At 36.5% G+C, this 16,947-nt stretch overlaps 2 protein-coding genes across 3 annotated transcripts in view; one reads left to right on the top strand and one right to left on the bottom strand.

Moving 5' to 3' along the window:
• The first annotated feature begins 3,291 nt into the window (after positions 1-3,291).
• On the top strand, positions 3,292-8,370 carry LOC107601073 (uncharacterized). The gene is made up of 7 exons (XM_016293088.1): positions 3,292-3,443; positions 4,268-4,394; positions 4,490-4,583; positions 4,688-4,815; positions 5,614-5,756; positions 7,446-7,643; positions 8,199-8,370. Exons 1-7 carry the CDS (start codon positions 3,433-3,435, stop codon positions 8,308-8,310), a joined length of 813 nt encoding a protein of 270 aa, XP_016148574.1. The 5' UTR covers positions 3,292-3,432; the 3' UTR covers positions 8,311-8,370.
• Positions 8,371-10,318: 1,948 nt separating this feature from the next.
• Positions 10,319-16,947, bottom strand: part of LOC107600206 (Golgi integral membrane protein 4-like) — a 15,396-nt gene continuing 8,767 nt past the window's right edge. For both annotated transcript variants that reach the window (XM_016292042.1, XM_016292050.1), the window contains 7 exons: positions 15,802-16,070; positions 14,755-14,831; positions 14,566-14,630; positions 14,188-14,376; positions 13,886-13,954; positions 13,710-13,796; positions 10,319-11,693 (listed from right to left, as the gene is read on the bottom strand). In XM_016292042.1, coding sequence (XP_016147528.1) covers positions 11,553-11,693; positions 13,710-13,796; positions 13,886-13,954; positions 14,188-14,376; positions 14,566-14,630; positions 14,755-14,831; positions 15,802-16,070 — 897 coding nt within the window. In that variant the 3' untranslated portion in view covers positions 10,319-11,552. The remainder of the gene's footprint in view (positions 11,694-13,709; positions 13,797-13,885; positions 13,955-14,187; positions 14,377-14,565; positions 14,631-14,754; positions 14,832-15,801; positions 16,071-16,947) is intronic.

Here is a 16,947-nt window from a genome sequence, read left to right as displayed (position 1 = left end):
AGAAATGTAGGCCTCTATGCGGTTGTTCACACAATGTCGGCACATGGTTTTGATGTCCAAAATAACTTCTATTTAAGACTATAATTGTGCACCTCAAAGACAGAGAATAATTTATTACTTTACTGACAACAGATGCACTTGATGACAACAGTTTATCAAATTAATGTCATAGGCAGTTAAAGTAAAGGGAAAATGCATATTGAATCAGGTTTGTAACATTCAAAACGTGTCTGGTGCTCTATTTTGCATGATAAATGTCAATCAGATTATATTTGTCCTTTGCAAAGCATGAGAAGATGCTCAAAGCAGTGTTCACACAGAGCAAAGTTTTCAATAAGAACTGTTTCATTTAAGCTAGTTGACGTTTTATCAAAATGATATGCTTGCAGAGAAATACTTACATAACTAAATGCGCTGCTGCAGAAGATAAGACTCAAACCATGATGAACACCATCTGTTCTTGTCCAAGCACACAGTCTGCTGCTGATTGATGACCACTGCCATGACCTGCTTAATTGAAGCTGGAGCTCTCTGCGGTTCATTTCTGAAACACAACATTTGTCATAACCTGTGGAGCTTCTCAAAGGAATTCAGTAAGCTTAGGCAAATAAATCAATTAAAGAAAAAAAAAAGCTTGTTTGGTTGGTTCGTTTGGCCTTTTGTGAATAATACGCTCCTTAATTAGTTGCTGCTAATTTTGTTTTTCTAGAAAAATGTAAGCAGTAAAACAAAAAATGCAATTACTTATATAAAATTGTAAACATTTTAATGACAAAGGCTATCTGTATTCTGTTCATTAAAAAAAACAGTATGATTGGGCATACATAACACTGATACTAGTCACTAAAAATTTAATTTATTTGTTGAAGCCTGGAAGCCATAAAAAGAATACCTTTTTTTTATTAAAATATTTTTACCGTTATTCATTAAAAAGTATTATATCATCATCGTACGCATATTTTATTTTCATTAAACAAAATACAATACAATGCAGTAATTTAAATAATTCATGTTATGAACTTTATTCATTAAAATGCATTATTTCAACCTAAGGCATATGGTCACATAATAGTCATTACAATTCAAGTCTAATTTCAGGTAAAACCTGAAAACCAAAGAAAGAAAACATTGATATTTTTAGACAATATTACATATCTTTTATTAATAATGCCGTAAATAAGTCCTACCTGTCGCGACATGCCCTACTCGGTCTTCTCTTTAAAAAGAAAAAATAAGTGTTAGCGTTAGTTCTGGCAGGTCACGCGAGTCAAGCTTGCATCAGCTGATTCTTAGCTGATCACATCTACCTATAGGAATACGACACCTATTGCGCCATTCCTATATAAGCTTAATTCAGTATTATTCAGCAGCTTTTCAGCTTGCTGGGGAGCAAATTACCCTCCTCCATCCCCAGCTCCTACTTTCGCCACAGACTAAGACTCCTTTATCTTGAATAAAGTGTTACACTTAAATATCATTAAGTACATTAATGATATCTGCCTTGTTCTGTTCTGTTAACCCTGGGGGGGGGGGGATTATTGCTGCTCTCCCTGCTCATTCATGACAGGCTGCATGGATGGGCAGGGAGTTTTTTGCCCAGAACAGAACAGAACCATACCGCCAAACCAAACTTTATGCTAAGCATCTATCATTTTGACGATAGTGGTCCTGACAGAACTTGTATCAAGGTAAGATCTACGTTCCCAACGAAAGTACTGTTTAGTGTGAAACATGTTGAAGATTAGCGAACAGGTTGTCCGTTCATTAAATGATAAGCTATTTCCTCACAAAAGCTGTTTATTCCGCGTAGTTAAGTTTCTCCACCACTGATTCAATAAATAAATAAATAAATAAATGGCCTCTGGTCTCCTTCCCTGCATAAAGGTTGCAGGCTTGCCTTCCAGTGGCTTTGCTTACACTTTAGACACAATATTACCCGTTAGTTGGGTTTTTTTGATCCGCCAAAGGAAAAACTTCCAAATCGCGTGAAAGCAGAATCAGCCCTTACTAAATTCCGAACAACCAGTGTTGCCAACTAATTTTCAGGGAAAGTTGCTAAAGGAAGGTCAATTTGTTGCTAAAAGTTGCTAAATGACGTTGTGATGTCATTACATGATGACATCATTATGTAATTATGACGCAAAATTGTCACTACATCAAATTTCTGCAAAAAAATATTTGTTATATGTTTATTTAGATTTGTTCGTAAAATAATATAATGTAATATAATATTAAAATATAAATAACTGTATTTTTAAATACAACATTAAATTACTGAACACTTACACATTTTTGAACAATTAGGGCTTACAATTTTAATTTTAATGTTAATATGAAGGAATTTTCCGTATTGATTTTTCACAGGTTTTTTACCTGCATTTTAAATTACGCATTGTATTTTGTGTTTTCGGGTTACAGGGTTACAATGGATAATGAATAATAGAGAATGGATAATGTCCTGGAAAATTACTAGTACCTTTTCCATTTTTCTAGATATTTTTCTTACAGTGTACTTACTGATTAACAATTGCAGGTACAAGCTACTAACAAGGTGTATCATAAATGAACAATTATTCAATTATTATTATTATTAAATTGAGCAATTGCTAATAGCAGCTACCTTAATTCATGTGATGTGTGTACTGCTAGGCACCTTTGGTTTTTATTTATTTATTTTTTTACTCGTTTTGTGTAATTTAGATGGAAAATGTGTGCCTTTTTATCGTTTGAGTCACTTATCAAAAGTTGCTAAAAGTAGCCAAATAAAATGTAAAAATAGCTAAATTTGTTGCTAGGTGCTTTTGGAAGAAAAAGTTGCTAGTGTAGTGTGAAAAGTTGCTAAATTTAGCAACAAAATTGCTAAATTGGCAACACTGTGAACAACCACAGCAGTGAATGAATCCGTGTGTTTGAACGAATCGTTTGAGTGAATGATTCAATGACTCACTCATGTATTGAGCCCCAATCAGTGTTATTAATTGATTCACTTATAAAGACGGAGAGCAGATTAGAAACCCCACCGATGCGCATGTGTGTGTGTGTACATTTTTGTCTGTTTGTTTGTTTGTCTCAGTTTATTTAAATGGTCCTGTGTTGTGACATTTCCTTTTCAAAAGTACAAAATGTACTCTCACAAAGCCTGCTGCATGTTCAATAACTATGTGCATGAAAAATATATACAGCATAAAACGGGGTACAGCGATATCAACATTTTACAGCTATACTGCATTTTCCAAAAGTCACTGAAGTGCAACCTTAGACACACACTGATGCCCTGACTGACCTCCGTGCGCATGCGCAGAGCTCACACTCACCTGTCTCACTTCAGCACTCTATTCATCCAGCATCAATGGGAAACCGCACTCTATTCCTTGTAAATAACTCACTTCACTGCGTGTCAAATGCCAAAGGGATCTGTCAGAACCAACGGACATGTCCGAAAGGTAGGAAAAGTTTTGATCTCCTAATATGAAGCATTTGCTGTTTTATTTCTTTGGAAGAATGCTTATATACTTTTCTGCATAATTCATGGGAAATACTACTGAAATGAAGATTGATACTTAAATGAGGGCTAATTTGGACTAAAACAAATTGTTATGATATTGTTACAGTTATAAGACATTATATAAACGATTACCGTTATAACTATTAGATATTAATGTGATTACTTGGTAAGTTAAAGGCAGCAGTTTCACAACACATACTACATAATCAATAGCCATTAACAGCGTTAAGATGTGAGCACAAATTCTAAAAAGGTTCTGATATAATGTGCCGGTGTGCTCGGGTGTCGTGGGTGACTTTAATCCGGATCAGGGTGCAGAGTTCACGGTAATCTACTCCAGAAGCTCAGCCCAGTGGATGGAAGGACGCTCTCGTTACACACAGGCTGTGTCTCAAAACCTGCTGAGCGCCCTACATAGGCAGCACACTGGGGCAGCGTAGGTGCGTGCATTATATGGTAAACAACTTACATTTTTATAAACATATTACATTTTCATGTAATATGATACATGCTCCCGATGGCCAAAATGCCTTCTAGATAGTCAGCTCACTAGGTTTTGAGACACAAACAAGGACTTGTCTCTATTTGTGCAGATGTATTGGAATTTGTTGGTTACACTTCATTATAAATGTACTAGTAGCTAGAAATATATCAAAACTGATTCAAATACTTCAGATTTGAATGTAAATGTTCAGTGATCTGATCCGTTAAGCATTAGGCCTCTGTAATGTTACTTAATGGCTTCGGTCTCTCTCGCTCTAGTTCCTCTGGAGTGAACATCAGCAGTGAAAGTTTTCCGAAGTCTCACTCGCACTACTCTGAGTTAAGCGACACACACACTCCTTTCTCTGTGGAACCGACTCCAGACTCTGGCATTGTTGCCACTCCAGTAAGTCAGTTCAAACTCAGTATGATTGCGAAGCGTCATGTGTGGTTTGATTGACAGCAAACACTGAATGCTGTCATTGTGTTTGTTCCATGCAGCTGCCGTCCAGTCGGTTCAGGTTTGCCTCGTGGCACTGGCTAGAGGAGCATGATGTCTGCGGAGACCAGCTCGCCTGCCCCAGGGTCAGAGAGGGTAAGAGGTCATTCGGGGTCACCATTCTATTATATATATATATATTTCTCAGTGTTAACATAATACAGTCACTGTGGACACACATCAATGATGTCATCAAACAGGGCCTGCTGAAGACGAGCTGTCCGTTAACAGTGAAGACATATTTCTCAGAGGAGGCAGGAGGAAGAGGAGGGAGGATGAAGGACAGACATGGGAGGAGAGACTCCAGGAGAACTGGGAGAACTGTGCGGTGAGAGAGCAAACATCTATCTATCGATCGGTCGGTCGGTCTGTCATCTTTTAAAGAAAAATTTATAATTTTATTTTAACATTGATCGAACTGATCAAAAGTGACAGTAAATATATTTAAAATCTTGCAAAAGAATTCTATTACAAATAAATGCTGTTCTTTTTATTCATCAAAAAATCCATCAAAAAATGTTTTTGTTTATGTATGTTTGAGGAAGAACGTTTTTGTATTTAATGTTTCTTCATTTTTATTGTGTACCTTTATTCACTCTATATTAATGTTAAAAACATTTTTTACATTTCTGCAAGGATGCATTAAAATTGATCAAAAGTGACAGTAAAGATACTCACAATGTTACCAATTTCAAATTAATGCTGTTATTTTGAACTTTCCATTCATCAAAGAATCCTGAAAAAAAGTTTCCACACAAATATTAAGCAGCACAACATTTTCAACATTGAGTTTCTTGAGCAGCAAATCAGCATATTAGAATGATTTCTGAAGGATCATGTGACACTGAAGACTGGAGTAATGATGCTGAAAATTCAGCTTTGCATCGCAGGAATAAATTACATTTTAAAATATATAAAAATAGAAAACAGTTATTTTCAATTGTAATAATATTTCACAATATTCCTGTTTTTACTGTATTTTTGAGCAAATAAATAAAGCCTTTGTGAGCATAAAAGCCTTTCAAAGACAAACAAATCTTACAGACCCTAGACTATCAAGATATCTATCTAGCAACCAGCTGGTTATCTTCGTATTGCGTTTACGGTTCTGTCTCTGTGACCCCAGGTGCTGAACTTGTCTTATCAGGAACTAGGAGATCCGTACCAGCTGGAGAACTTCATGCGCATCTTGAGGAGACTGATCCGGGTGGAGTGTCTGCAGCTGGTGGATAACACACTGAGAGATCTCAGCTCTGTCAGACTGCCAAGGTACCAAACTAACCTCTACACTATAACAACTGACAGATGTTTTCATTTTAGTGCACGAGTGTCATTCTAAACGCTGCTGACACTTTAAGTGAGTTTTGATGGAGATCTGGGGACCATATGACACAAATACCCTCTTGATCTTTACTTGGAGGCTGTCCTATTATATTGCATTGGTTGTTTTGTAACAGTATGTGTATGGCTGTGTAAAAATGCATGTAGTGCATCTTTAGATGCGTGCTGTAATCTCATATGATGAGTTTATTTTTCTGTACGAAAGAAACCGTTAATTTTGTACCAGCATCAAACTCAGCTTTAAAGGTGACATATCATGAAAATCTGACTTTTCCAGGTTTTAAGTGCTATAATCAGGTCCCCGGTGCATCTACCAACCAAGGAAACGTGAAAAAGATTAACCAAGTAACTTTGATTTGGTAAGCCTTTTTCTGCAAGCGTCTGAGAAATTAGCGCGTCTGATTACGCTCCCCTAGTGACGTTGCAAAGGGATCTTATTATAATATCACCGCCCATTAATCTGTAAGTTTCCACCCACTGCGTCGTCATTTTGATTTCGACAACGGTGTACCAGCTCTAATGCCATGGCGATAGTTTGATGCAAAGCATGCTATCTGTTCTGCCTTTGGCTGCACAGACGAGCACAGAACACTACTTAGAGACAAGACAGCAGGGGAATTATTGATTTATTTACTGTATATTGCTCCTGCCACACAGATCTAAAATAAACATGCAATTTATTTCCCAGCTGTTTACCTTCATAGACCGTTTTTGTAACTCGTGTGATTTTAACGTAAACTTGTGTGTGAATGAGAACTCAGTTTAGTGCTCACATGCTGTGACAGCCGCTTTCTGTCCGTGCGCTTCGGATGTGTGCGTATATCAGAAAAGCGTATATCAGAAGTTTAAACTCATATGGTTTAAAACGCATGATTTCAGCGCGATAAACATGATAATCAGAACCAAAACAGATGTTTTTAGCAGGTCCGAGCTGTAATGGCTCAGCTCTATTCTGGAAAAGGGGGCGGGGAGCAGCAGCTCATTTGCATTTAAAGAAACAGGCACGAAAAACAGCGTGTTTCTGCTTCCTCTCAAAATAGGCGTTTTCAAAATGATATAATAAATGATCTGTGGGGTATTTTGAGCTGAAACTTCACAGACACATTCTGGGGACACCTGAGACTTATATTACATATTGTAAAAAGGGGCATAATATGCCTCCTTTAGAAAATAGCCTTAATCACATTATTTTAATTGAATATAGATCTTACTGATAAAAGATTAAATTTGCTTTGCAGATGTTCTAGTATTTTGTAATTCTGTGAAGTTTTGGAGAAAAATGTAAAATTGCAGGAAATGTTTTTTTTCTGGAAGTTTCTGGAATGTAGTGCTTTATTGGGGAAAACTAAATATGGAAAATAAATGTTTCTTAGTAAATTAGGTGTTGCCATTCTAAACGAGACTTATAATTACAGTGGCTATTTGAACACTAGATAATTAGACATTTATCCTGCTTGCTTTACTGTTTTGTCATCTAGTGCAATGACATTCATACAATTTTAAGCATCACTTAATGTCCAAACACTTTTGGGACCAATGTATATGAAGTAGAACTTAGTGGCACATTACAATTGCTAACAGCATTTGAGAATGATTGAGAATGTGCATTTGTTATAGATGTAAAATCCTGAATCTTCACCGGAACAACTTGACGTCCATTCGTCAGCTGCCAAAGGTTCCCGAGATCCAGCACTTGTGCCTGTCTGAAAACAGTATTTCATCTCTGAGCGAACTGTCCCTGCTGAAGAGCACGGCCCTCCGATCTCTGACCCTCAAACGGAACCCCTGCCAGTTTCTGGAGGACTACCGCTCACGGTGAGAGAAATAGAGAGTTATACCCTTGTAAAAAAAAGGAAGTATGTGTCAGCATGCTTTGAAAAAGAGCACTTTTTTCATTTTTTGGGTGAAGTATCCCTTTAAGTATGTAAAGAAACAATCATGAAAGTGTTCTCTACATATACATAAGTGGCTTTTTATTTAATTAATATTATACTATCTAAAAGTAGTTTGTTTTAAATATACTTTTAAGATTTGAAGTGCCCTACAAGTGTACATTCAAGTGCAATTTTTTTCACAAAGGTATATAGAACACCACTGACTTGTTGTCAAAAAAGCAGATCGATTCAAACTAATCAGCTAATTACAGCTTTTAATTAATCTAAAAAGCCATACAGTGTCTGTCTCCAAAATCACATTATGTCCCAAGTTAATAGCTATGCCAGAAGATAATATCATAATTTACTAAAAAAAAAAAGAGCTTACCAAAGATGTGATAGATCTTTCTAATTGATTAAAGAGTGCCAAGAGAATAACTGAATGCACTTGTGTCTGTCTGTCTAAGTGTAACCTTGTGATTCGTTTCCTCTGCAGTGTGTTCTCCTGTTTGCCAAAACTCCAAGTTCTGGATGGCATCCCAAAGCTACCGGAAGATTCCGTGTCTCTCTCTTCACCGGCAGCGTCCAAATTTTGTACCATTCTCTGATGTTGAAACAGAACCCGAAGCCAAGATCTGAATCCAGTGTATACTGTACCGTCAGAGTGAACCCGAAAGCTCCAAAAAATGCACAAAACTACATTTATATGACTTAATAAAGCTATTTTTATACTTTTACTTCACATTTTCACATTTCATGAGTTCAAAATAAACCTGCATTTGACTTAAGCCAGCAGCAGCCAAGATATAAAAGAGAAAAGACTATAATCAAACATTTTAACAGCTACTCACGGCTCTTTTATTGTATTTAGGTGTGTTCAGTTAAGTCAGGCTATTTGGTTGCTCATTGACCAGCCACCCCTGGGCTTTGTTAAGTTCAAACTTGTCCCAAGGACTGTTTTGACAGACGAGTCCTTTCTTGGGTGGTATGGCTTGATGCCCGGCTGACATGGTGTGAAGAAGGAGCAGAGATTAAATCAGATACAGGCATGTGATACTGTTAGCAGCAGACAAAACTGATGATATCACAGCACGTGTTGGTTGATGTTGAAAAGACATCCAATTGACATCAAAGTTGACGTAAAAAAAAAGGGTAAAGTATGCTAATCAAACTGACGTCAAACATAATGGCCTACATATACATATAACCAATTTCCCTGTGGGATTTACTTCCTATTGTCACCCAGTTACCACTGGAAGAAGTTGCCATCCAAACGGAATTTAAAATGTTACAGTATCTTGATCAAGTATTTGATGTCAAATTTATATCAAGGCTGGATTGTATCGGCCAGTTGAACAAACCGGGCAACCTACTGTAGCCTATTATAGATTTACAAATAAAACTGCACAAAACCCTTTGTGTTTTGTTCATAAATCTTTTAGATAATTTGCGTTTAGCTGATGGACACATTGAGTGTTTTTTAAAAAGCAAGTTTGAAAGAGTCTTTTCATAATTCGCACACTGGCTATATAACCACCGCATATGTTCACATCACGGCTTTATACACATTCAATAGCCATTCATGACCCGCCATTGTCCTGTGAAATTCAGCTCATCCTTTCAGTGGCGATCACTAATTCATATGCGCTTCAGTGTTTTGTTTTAATTTTGGTGTCAATTTCGGCACCACTGAAACCCGAGCTGAGGAAACTGTGCGCGCGGGAAAGCGAAGAACAGAGAAACGACAGATCTGACCAAATTATACAGCTTATTACATCTGTGAAGTGGCTTTGTTTGTCAGCAGACCCCTGCTTCCCTATAGAGAGCATTTGTTCCCCCAGAGTTTCCGAAAAGACTCTTTACAGCTGCTTAATCCATATGCACATGTATAATATGCAGAGGCGGACAAAGTACTCAACTCCATTACTTGAGTGAAAGTACAGATACTGCTGGTCAAGTATTACTCCATTACAAGTAAAAGTTGTAAAGACAGATTTTTACTTGAGTAAAAGTACAGAAGTACTTGCTTTTAAAAGTACTTAAGTAGCAAAAGTAAATTTCCTTTTTTATGTCAATGCACCGTTTTATTGTTGTCTTTCAAATGTAGTGAAGTTAAAGTCATAAGTTCTCAGAAAGAATAATACTCAAGTAAAGTACAGATACTCAAAAAGTGTACTTAAGTACAATACTCAAGTAAATGTACGTAGTTACTGTCCGCCTCTGATAATATGCATAGCTACATCTATACCTAAATCTATACATCTACATCTATATCTAAATCTATACATCTACATCTATACACCTACATGTCTACACCTACATATATACAGTGGGTACGGAAAGTATTCAGACCCCCTTACATTTTTCACTCTTTGTTATATTGCAGCCATTTGCTAAAATCATTTAAGTTCATTTTTTTTCCTCATTAATGTACACACAGCACCCCATATTGACAGAAAAACACAGAATTGTTGACATTTTTGCAGATTTATTAAAAAAGAAAAACTGAAATATCACATGGTCCTAAGTATTCAGACCCTTTGCTGTGACACTCATATATTTAACTCAGGGGCTGTCCTTGTACTTTTTTTTACAAAAGGGGGGGGGGGGGGGGGTCTATACACGTATAGATATTTATTTTAAATATAAAGTATTAAAGCTGAACACTTATCAGGAAAGCTGATTTAACCAATATCACATCAACTGATAAATCAAAAAATCCTATGCGTCCTGGAAAACAAAAAAAGTGATAAAAGATTATTTCATTTTATATAATATATAAAAAAACGAAGTAAATACAAGACAAAATAAATACAGTTTTTCAATATTGTAGTGATTTAGCATACATTCAGAACAAATCATTTTAAGTAAGTTTACTCGTCACATACTCAAATTCTACATGTGAATATTATGTCTCATTAATTCTCATTTCCGATGTGCCATTCATTTCTCTGCTGTCTGATGTTGTGTTAAAGACTAACAGTGACAATAAGACTTCGAGGACCAGGTCCAATAGCGCGTAGAATACTAGTACTAGTTTATACTCGAATAGTAGTTGGCAGGTCCAAAAAAAGATACAAATGTGCTTCCATAATGAAGACAATCAACAAAGTATAATATAATCTCTGTGAGGCACTTAGTGAAAAGCAGATGAAAATCAGTATTTAACTGAATGACTTTGGTTCCAGTCTAGGCAGCATATAATTCAATTATGGTAAATAAGCACATACGGTAACTTTTAAAAACTTCAGCTTTCGACAGCTAGTTATCTGCTTGCATTACATGTAAACATTCCTGTTGACCCAAGCATCTTGCCAAACCCATCCTGCATTATTCATCGATAAGATGGATGAATTAACACCCCAAGTTTGGGTGGGGCCGGGTGAGGATTCAATGCTGATTGGTGACTGCTGCCAGTCTTAACTATTAAAATAAGGCTGTTTTATTTCAAAGACGGAATATATCTTGAATGTGGAGCACAACTGATCAAAAAAAGGCACTTGGCATAACTTTCAGTGCAAGAGTTTCTGGTGGTTGAAATCTGTGCTTTCAGATTTGTCTTCCAGTCGAAGAAATCAAACGCAAGATATAAGAGCATTTAAACAGAAGTTACTCACAAGAAATGACAGACGGATGTACAGTAAAGGCAGACAGCAGGGGTTTGGTCTGTAAGTGGTTGGGCGTTTTGGCGCATCTCGGTTTCAGAGTCACACAGACCGGAAGTGAAACCGGTTTCCTATTCATCTGAACAACCCAACAGAACCGTTTCCGGCACAATGTTTAAGAAGATGGGGTGGGAAACCCAATCCAAAGAGGTGGCAGTGATTGGCTGTCCTTGCTTTCAATCATCTCACATTTCTGCCCTGCGATTGGGCGGTTTATCACCGTTGCCGTCTTCCTCATCCTCCTCTTCTTCATAGTTCTCCTCATTGGGATGTTGGGCGGGCTGATTATCCTGCTTCACCGCTACATCCTGATCTCTGGCCTCTTCCTGTACAGACAAACAAAAAGAAAATATTCAAACATGGTTGCTTGCTACTAACCACTTCAAATTTCTGTTTAATAGACGAAAAAAAAGTGATTGGTTTGGACCAACATGAGGGTGAGTAAATGATGACATTTTTAATATTGGGTGACCTTTCCATTTAAAGGTGCACAGATGTGGATAAACATTCCCTGAATCTAAGAGATGAGGTGAAAAAGGAGGGGAGATGTTTAAAGTGAAGCTGGACTCATGGCAGTAACTGGACACCGTTGAGGATGCTGCAATCGATCTGACTCACCCAACTGTGGCGCTGCCAGCAGGCTACAGTTACTGCGGCAGCTTGTACAAAAGAATAAGTGAAAACGTACAGACGTAAGCACTACGTAACTATCTGTGATACATTCCAGTGACCATAAAATCTTTGTCTTTGAACCAACAGCTTAACTTTTTTGACAAGAAACAAACATTATTGCACATTTTTGATACTTTAAAATAAGTTGGTAATTTATGTCATTGTATACAATCCTTTAAAAGACAGCCATGTATTTAATCTATTTAATATACATATACCACCATTCAAAACTTTGGGGTTGGTAAGAATTTTTTATGTTTTAAAGTCTCTTATGCTCATCAAGGCTGCATTTATTTGCTCAAAATACAGTAAAAAAGTATTATTGTGAAGTATTATTATAATAAAAATAAACCTTTTAGATTTGAATACATTTGTGTAAAATGTAATGTATTTCTGTGATGCAAAGCTGAATTTTCAATAGTCTCCAGTGTCACATGATCCTTCAGAAATCATTCTAATATGCTGATTTGCTGCTCAAGAAACATTTTTTTTTTATCAGTGTTGAAAATCTTGTGATGCTTACTATTTGTGTGAAAAAAAAATATTCTTTCAGGAATCTTTGATGAATTGAATGTTCACATTTTACAACTGGTAACACTGCGAATATATTTACGGTCTCTTTTGATCATTTTAATGCATCCTTGCAGAAAAAAAAAAATCTTACTGACCTGAATAAAGGTACACAATCAAAAGGAAGAAATATTAAAATACAAAAACTTTCTTCCTCAAACATGCATAAACATTACTGGCAAACTTTAAGACCTTTACTGTCAAAGTAGGACATCTAGTACCTATTATAAATAAAATATTTATACAGTTAAAAATATATACAATATAATCATGTATAATGTATATAATATGTGATGTAATCAATATAACTAGAGCATTATTAGGTTGTTAAAATGTGCTTTTTTAGTGCAGTTGCTTTGCATTGTTACAAGGTGTAAAACCTAACAGCACACCTCTTCTCAACAAGCCTCAAAATATAAATCTTCTCTAAAATCATTACCTAGTCTTGTGTATACTCCATATAGCTAAAGCTGCAAACTCAACTATTTGTTACAAATATGGTAGAACAATCACTTCTACAACAAAAGACTGCTGCCAACCAGAACCGGGAACACTTCCCATAACACCCGATGTACTCGTTATATCGTAAGAAGAATGGCATCTACGCTAATATCAGGCTGTTTCATTCTCATTCCAAGGTCAACATGACGGCCATCGGGACAAAACCACAGGAACCAGACGAGTCCTCTGCATCTGAATTTTGTTGCAGCCTGGAATTAAACCATGCCATGCTGGTTTCGTCAGGCCAGAGGAGAACTGCCCCCCGACTGAGCCTAGTTTCTCCCAAAGTTTTTATTTCTCCATTTCTGTCACCGATGGAGTTTTGGATCCTTGCCACTATCGCCTTTGGCTTGCTTAGTTGGGGACGCTTAATTTCTGGCAATATTGTCGACTTGATTGCACAGATACTATTGGAAAAGAGCTGAACTGGATGATGAGATCACTGAATCATCAATGAACTGACTTTAACTGAAAAATGTCCTCTTGTATTATTGACAAACTATTTTCCTGTTTGCCTCTGTAAAGCTGCTTTGACACAATAAGTATTGTATAAAGCGCTATACAAATAAAGGTGACTTGACTTCACTTGACTTTTGTACCTGTTCTCCATTCTCCTCATTATACGGGTCTCTCTCTTCCTCCCGCACTGCCTCACGCTTCTGATTATCTACCAGCTCATCTTGAGCCTGGAGAGAGAAAGCCATCACAGTTAGGGAACAAATAACAATTCTTATCTGTTTTAGGACGGTGTGTGCATTTGCACTTGCTATCCGACCTCATCATCTCCATCTTCCTGGTACTGCTCATCCAGAGCATCTTCCTGTTGGTCTGGGTTTCCAGCCATCTGCACAAAACACACAGTTGCATAATAACCCACAGATGTCAACAACAGGGAAATTCTCAAACTAAATCGATGTATACTCCTCCAAAGTCTGTTTTCTGATACCTTTTCATTTTTGTATATCTTTACCCACAGTCAAATCACAATATCGCTCCAAATGCATTTTAAACATGGTGCTAGAAACTTATCGTGTCTACTGGTTTGGAAACACCAGCTGCATATACTCTGTCACTTACCACCAGCTGTTCTTCGGCGGGCGGCTGGTGCCGATTCTCTACAGCCAGGTGCATGTCAGGGTGGCCAATGGGTGCCACCTCTTCCTCCTCCTCTTCCTCATGGGGCTGATGCTGCTCGGCCTCCTCAAACTCATCCTCCCCCTGGTTGTTGGGGTCGTCCTCCGGATCAACTTCCGCTTCAACAGGTCGCTGTAAGATCGACATATTTATCATCATTACACACACACTGTGTTAAAACAAATATATTTGAAAAATGATCAGTGTGTGTATCAAGGTCCATGAAAAGTTAGTTTATGCAGTTTATTCATTATAAAGTAAACCTAGCCCTGTTTATTCTGGTGCATGTATATGTTTTTACAATAACATAAGGTAACACACCTCATCTTCATGATGAACTTGGTCTGCTTCCTCTTGCCTCGCCTCCTCATGGTGCACATTCACCTCTTCAAATGACAGAGTAATGGAAAAATATAATGCAAAGCTAATAAAACTGTACCAAACATCGAAGTCGTCACTTTTTTGAGTAAAAGTAGCACTGCTATGATGTAAAAGCACATCAGCTGTCACCTTTCTCCTCAGCTATCTGTGGCTCTTCTTCTCCCTGGACTATATCAGCATCCATGTTTTCATACTGTGCCTTTTTCCTGATAAATACAGAAAATAAAAGGATTTATAAAATAAACCATTAGAGTTTCCTGGCTTAGATCACCGTGAAAAGAACAGTAAAACACACGACCATTAATGCAGAAAGATGCTTGCTGGAACAGTTTTTAGCTGTTTTTGTTAAAAATAAAATAAATATTTGTTTACTGATTTTCATTTATTATTATTCATTTGGATCAAAGATGAAAAGGAGCTTTCAAGCATCAAAACTAAAATAATTATTATTTTTTTGTTCGGTTTAGTTTTATTTTTTTCTAAGCAAAAAATAATAACTATCATACATTTCTACCATGACTTACAGAAGACACCCACTAAAATGACATTCAGTGTAGTTCATATAGAACAAGAATCATTCGATGACATTAAAAGACTCTATTTAAGGATCACAGTGCAGCCCCCAAAAACTGATTAACTGTAATTATATATATTTTCCAATCTTTGCTACTATCCTTCAAACCACTAGGTTTTACCCATTTGTCAGCAAGTTTTTAATTATTTAAAATATGATATTTAATATGAGAACTTATTCTTTTATATATTTTAATAAGTACAGGTTGGAATAAATATGTTAATTTTTACATAAATATATTTGTTGCACTGAAAGACAATGGAACATTACTTCACCCATATTATTTTATATTCACAAAAATGGTTTGAAACATTAAAGTAGTCACTTTACTTGCATTTAATATACTTTTATGTATATAAAATCCCTTTTGTTAATTTTATTTGATGTGGACGTCTCATCTTTGACCCATTTCATGTATATCATTTATACAATAAATTGTAGAATGTAAAACCATTCCAATGATTTGATGCCCACAACTCTTAAAACTGTGGTAAAATCACTGCAACAAACAATCTCTCAGCTTTTTGCTTTATTTCAATATTCCTAATAAAAATGCACTTTTTAAAATCGACTGCTTAACTTAGGGTCTCAGGGTCACTGACCGAAGCATCTCTTGCTGGAGTTGTTGCTCTTTGAGATCAGCTTCTCTGTTGTGCTGTTCCACTCTCTCTCTCTGCAGACGCAGCCTCTCCTCTCTCTCCTTCTGCTGCTGCTGCAGCTGCTGTTTCTGCAGGGCCTCCTGACGCAGGTGCAGCTGTCTGCGCTCCTCCACCAGCTGTGCAGCCAGACGCTGCTGCTCCTGCTGCTGTTCATACGCTGACTTCACCTGCTCCACCTGCGCGTGCTGCACACGAGCCTCAGCTGGCGCCACCTGGAGGAAGAACAGAAGAGTTAAGGGCTTACAATGAGAAGCAAACAGAATGCAGATTGAGTTGGAGGACAATGCAGGAATGGAGGATTGTTTAAGATGACAACTCAGCAGTCATAATAATAAGCATAAAAACATAGCACACACGAATATTGCATGAAATAACGATTTAATGAGATTGAACTGTTTTCTAGTGGAACTTCTCATCACAGAAAAAAATGCATTTATAATTTATTTTTTTTTGCCTTTCAAATTTAGTTGAAAATAAGGTATCTTACAAAACAGCATTATTTGGCTGCCTACCTTTTGGAACAAATATATTTCTTAAAGCAAATCAGCATATGAGAATGATTTCTGAAGGATCATGTAACACTGAAGACTGGAGTACTGATGCTGAAAATTCAGTGATGTATAACAGGAATAAATTACATTTTAAAATCTATTAAAACTGATATTTTAAATGATAGTAATATCAAATTTAGTAATAGTAATGATAAAATAAATGCAGCTTTGGTGAGATTAAGAGACTTAAATCATTACAAAATCTTTGAGACCCCAAACTTTTGAACGGTGATGTAGGCATGCTAGTTTATTGGTAACCTGTCTAACACAGAGGTGCCCATATGTTTTACTACAAAGAGCCAAAACTCAAAAAATCAAACATGATTGAGGACTGTTGGCCAAAAGTTAATGTTACGTTATATTAAAATCTACTTATATTCTCTACATTTCAATGTAAAAATAAAGTAATGTTTTTTTCCCTATAAATGTGAAAAATAATAATAAAAATAATAATAAAAATAAATAAAAAACTTTACGATAAAAAGCTTTAAACTAGAAATATTGCTTTGGCAGTTAATAAAAAAAAATCTAAAATTAC

The sequence above is a fragment of the Sinocyclocheilus grahami genome, unplaced genomic scaffold (genome assembly GCF_001515645.1).
Source record: "Sinocyclocheilus grahami isolate Dianchi unplaced genomic scaffold, SAMN03320097.WGS_v1.1 scaffold14.1, whole genome shotgun sequence".
NCBI lineage: Eukaryota > Metazoa > Chordata > Actinopteri > Cypriniformes > Cyprinidae > Sinocyclocheilus > Sinocyclocheilus grahami.
Note: the sequence above shows the minus strand (reverse complement) of the source record. Positions and strands in the feature narration are given on the sequence as shown.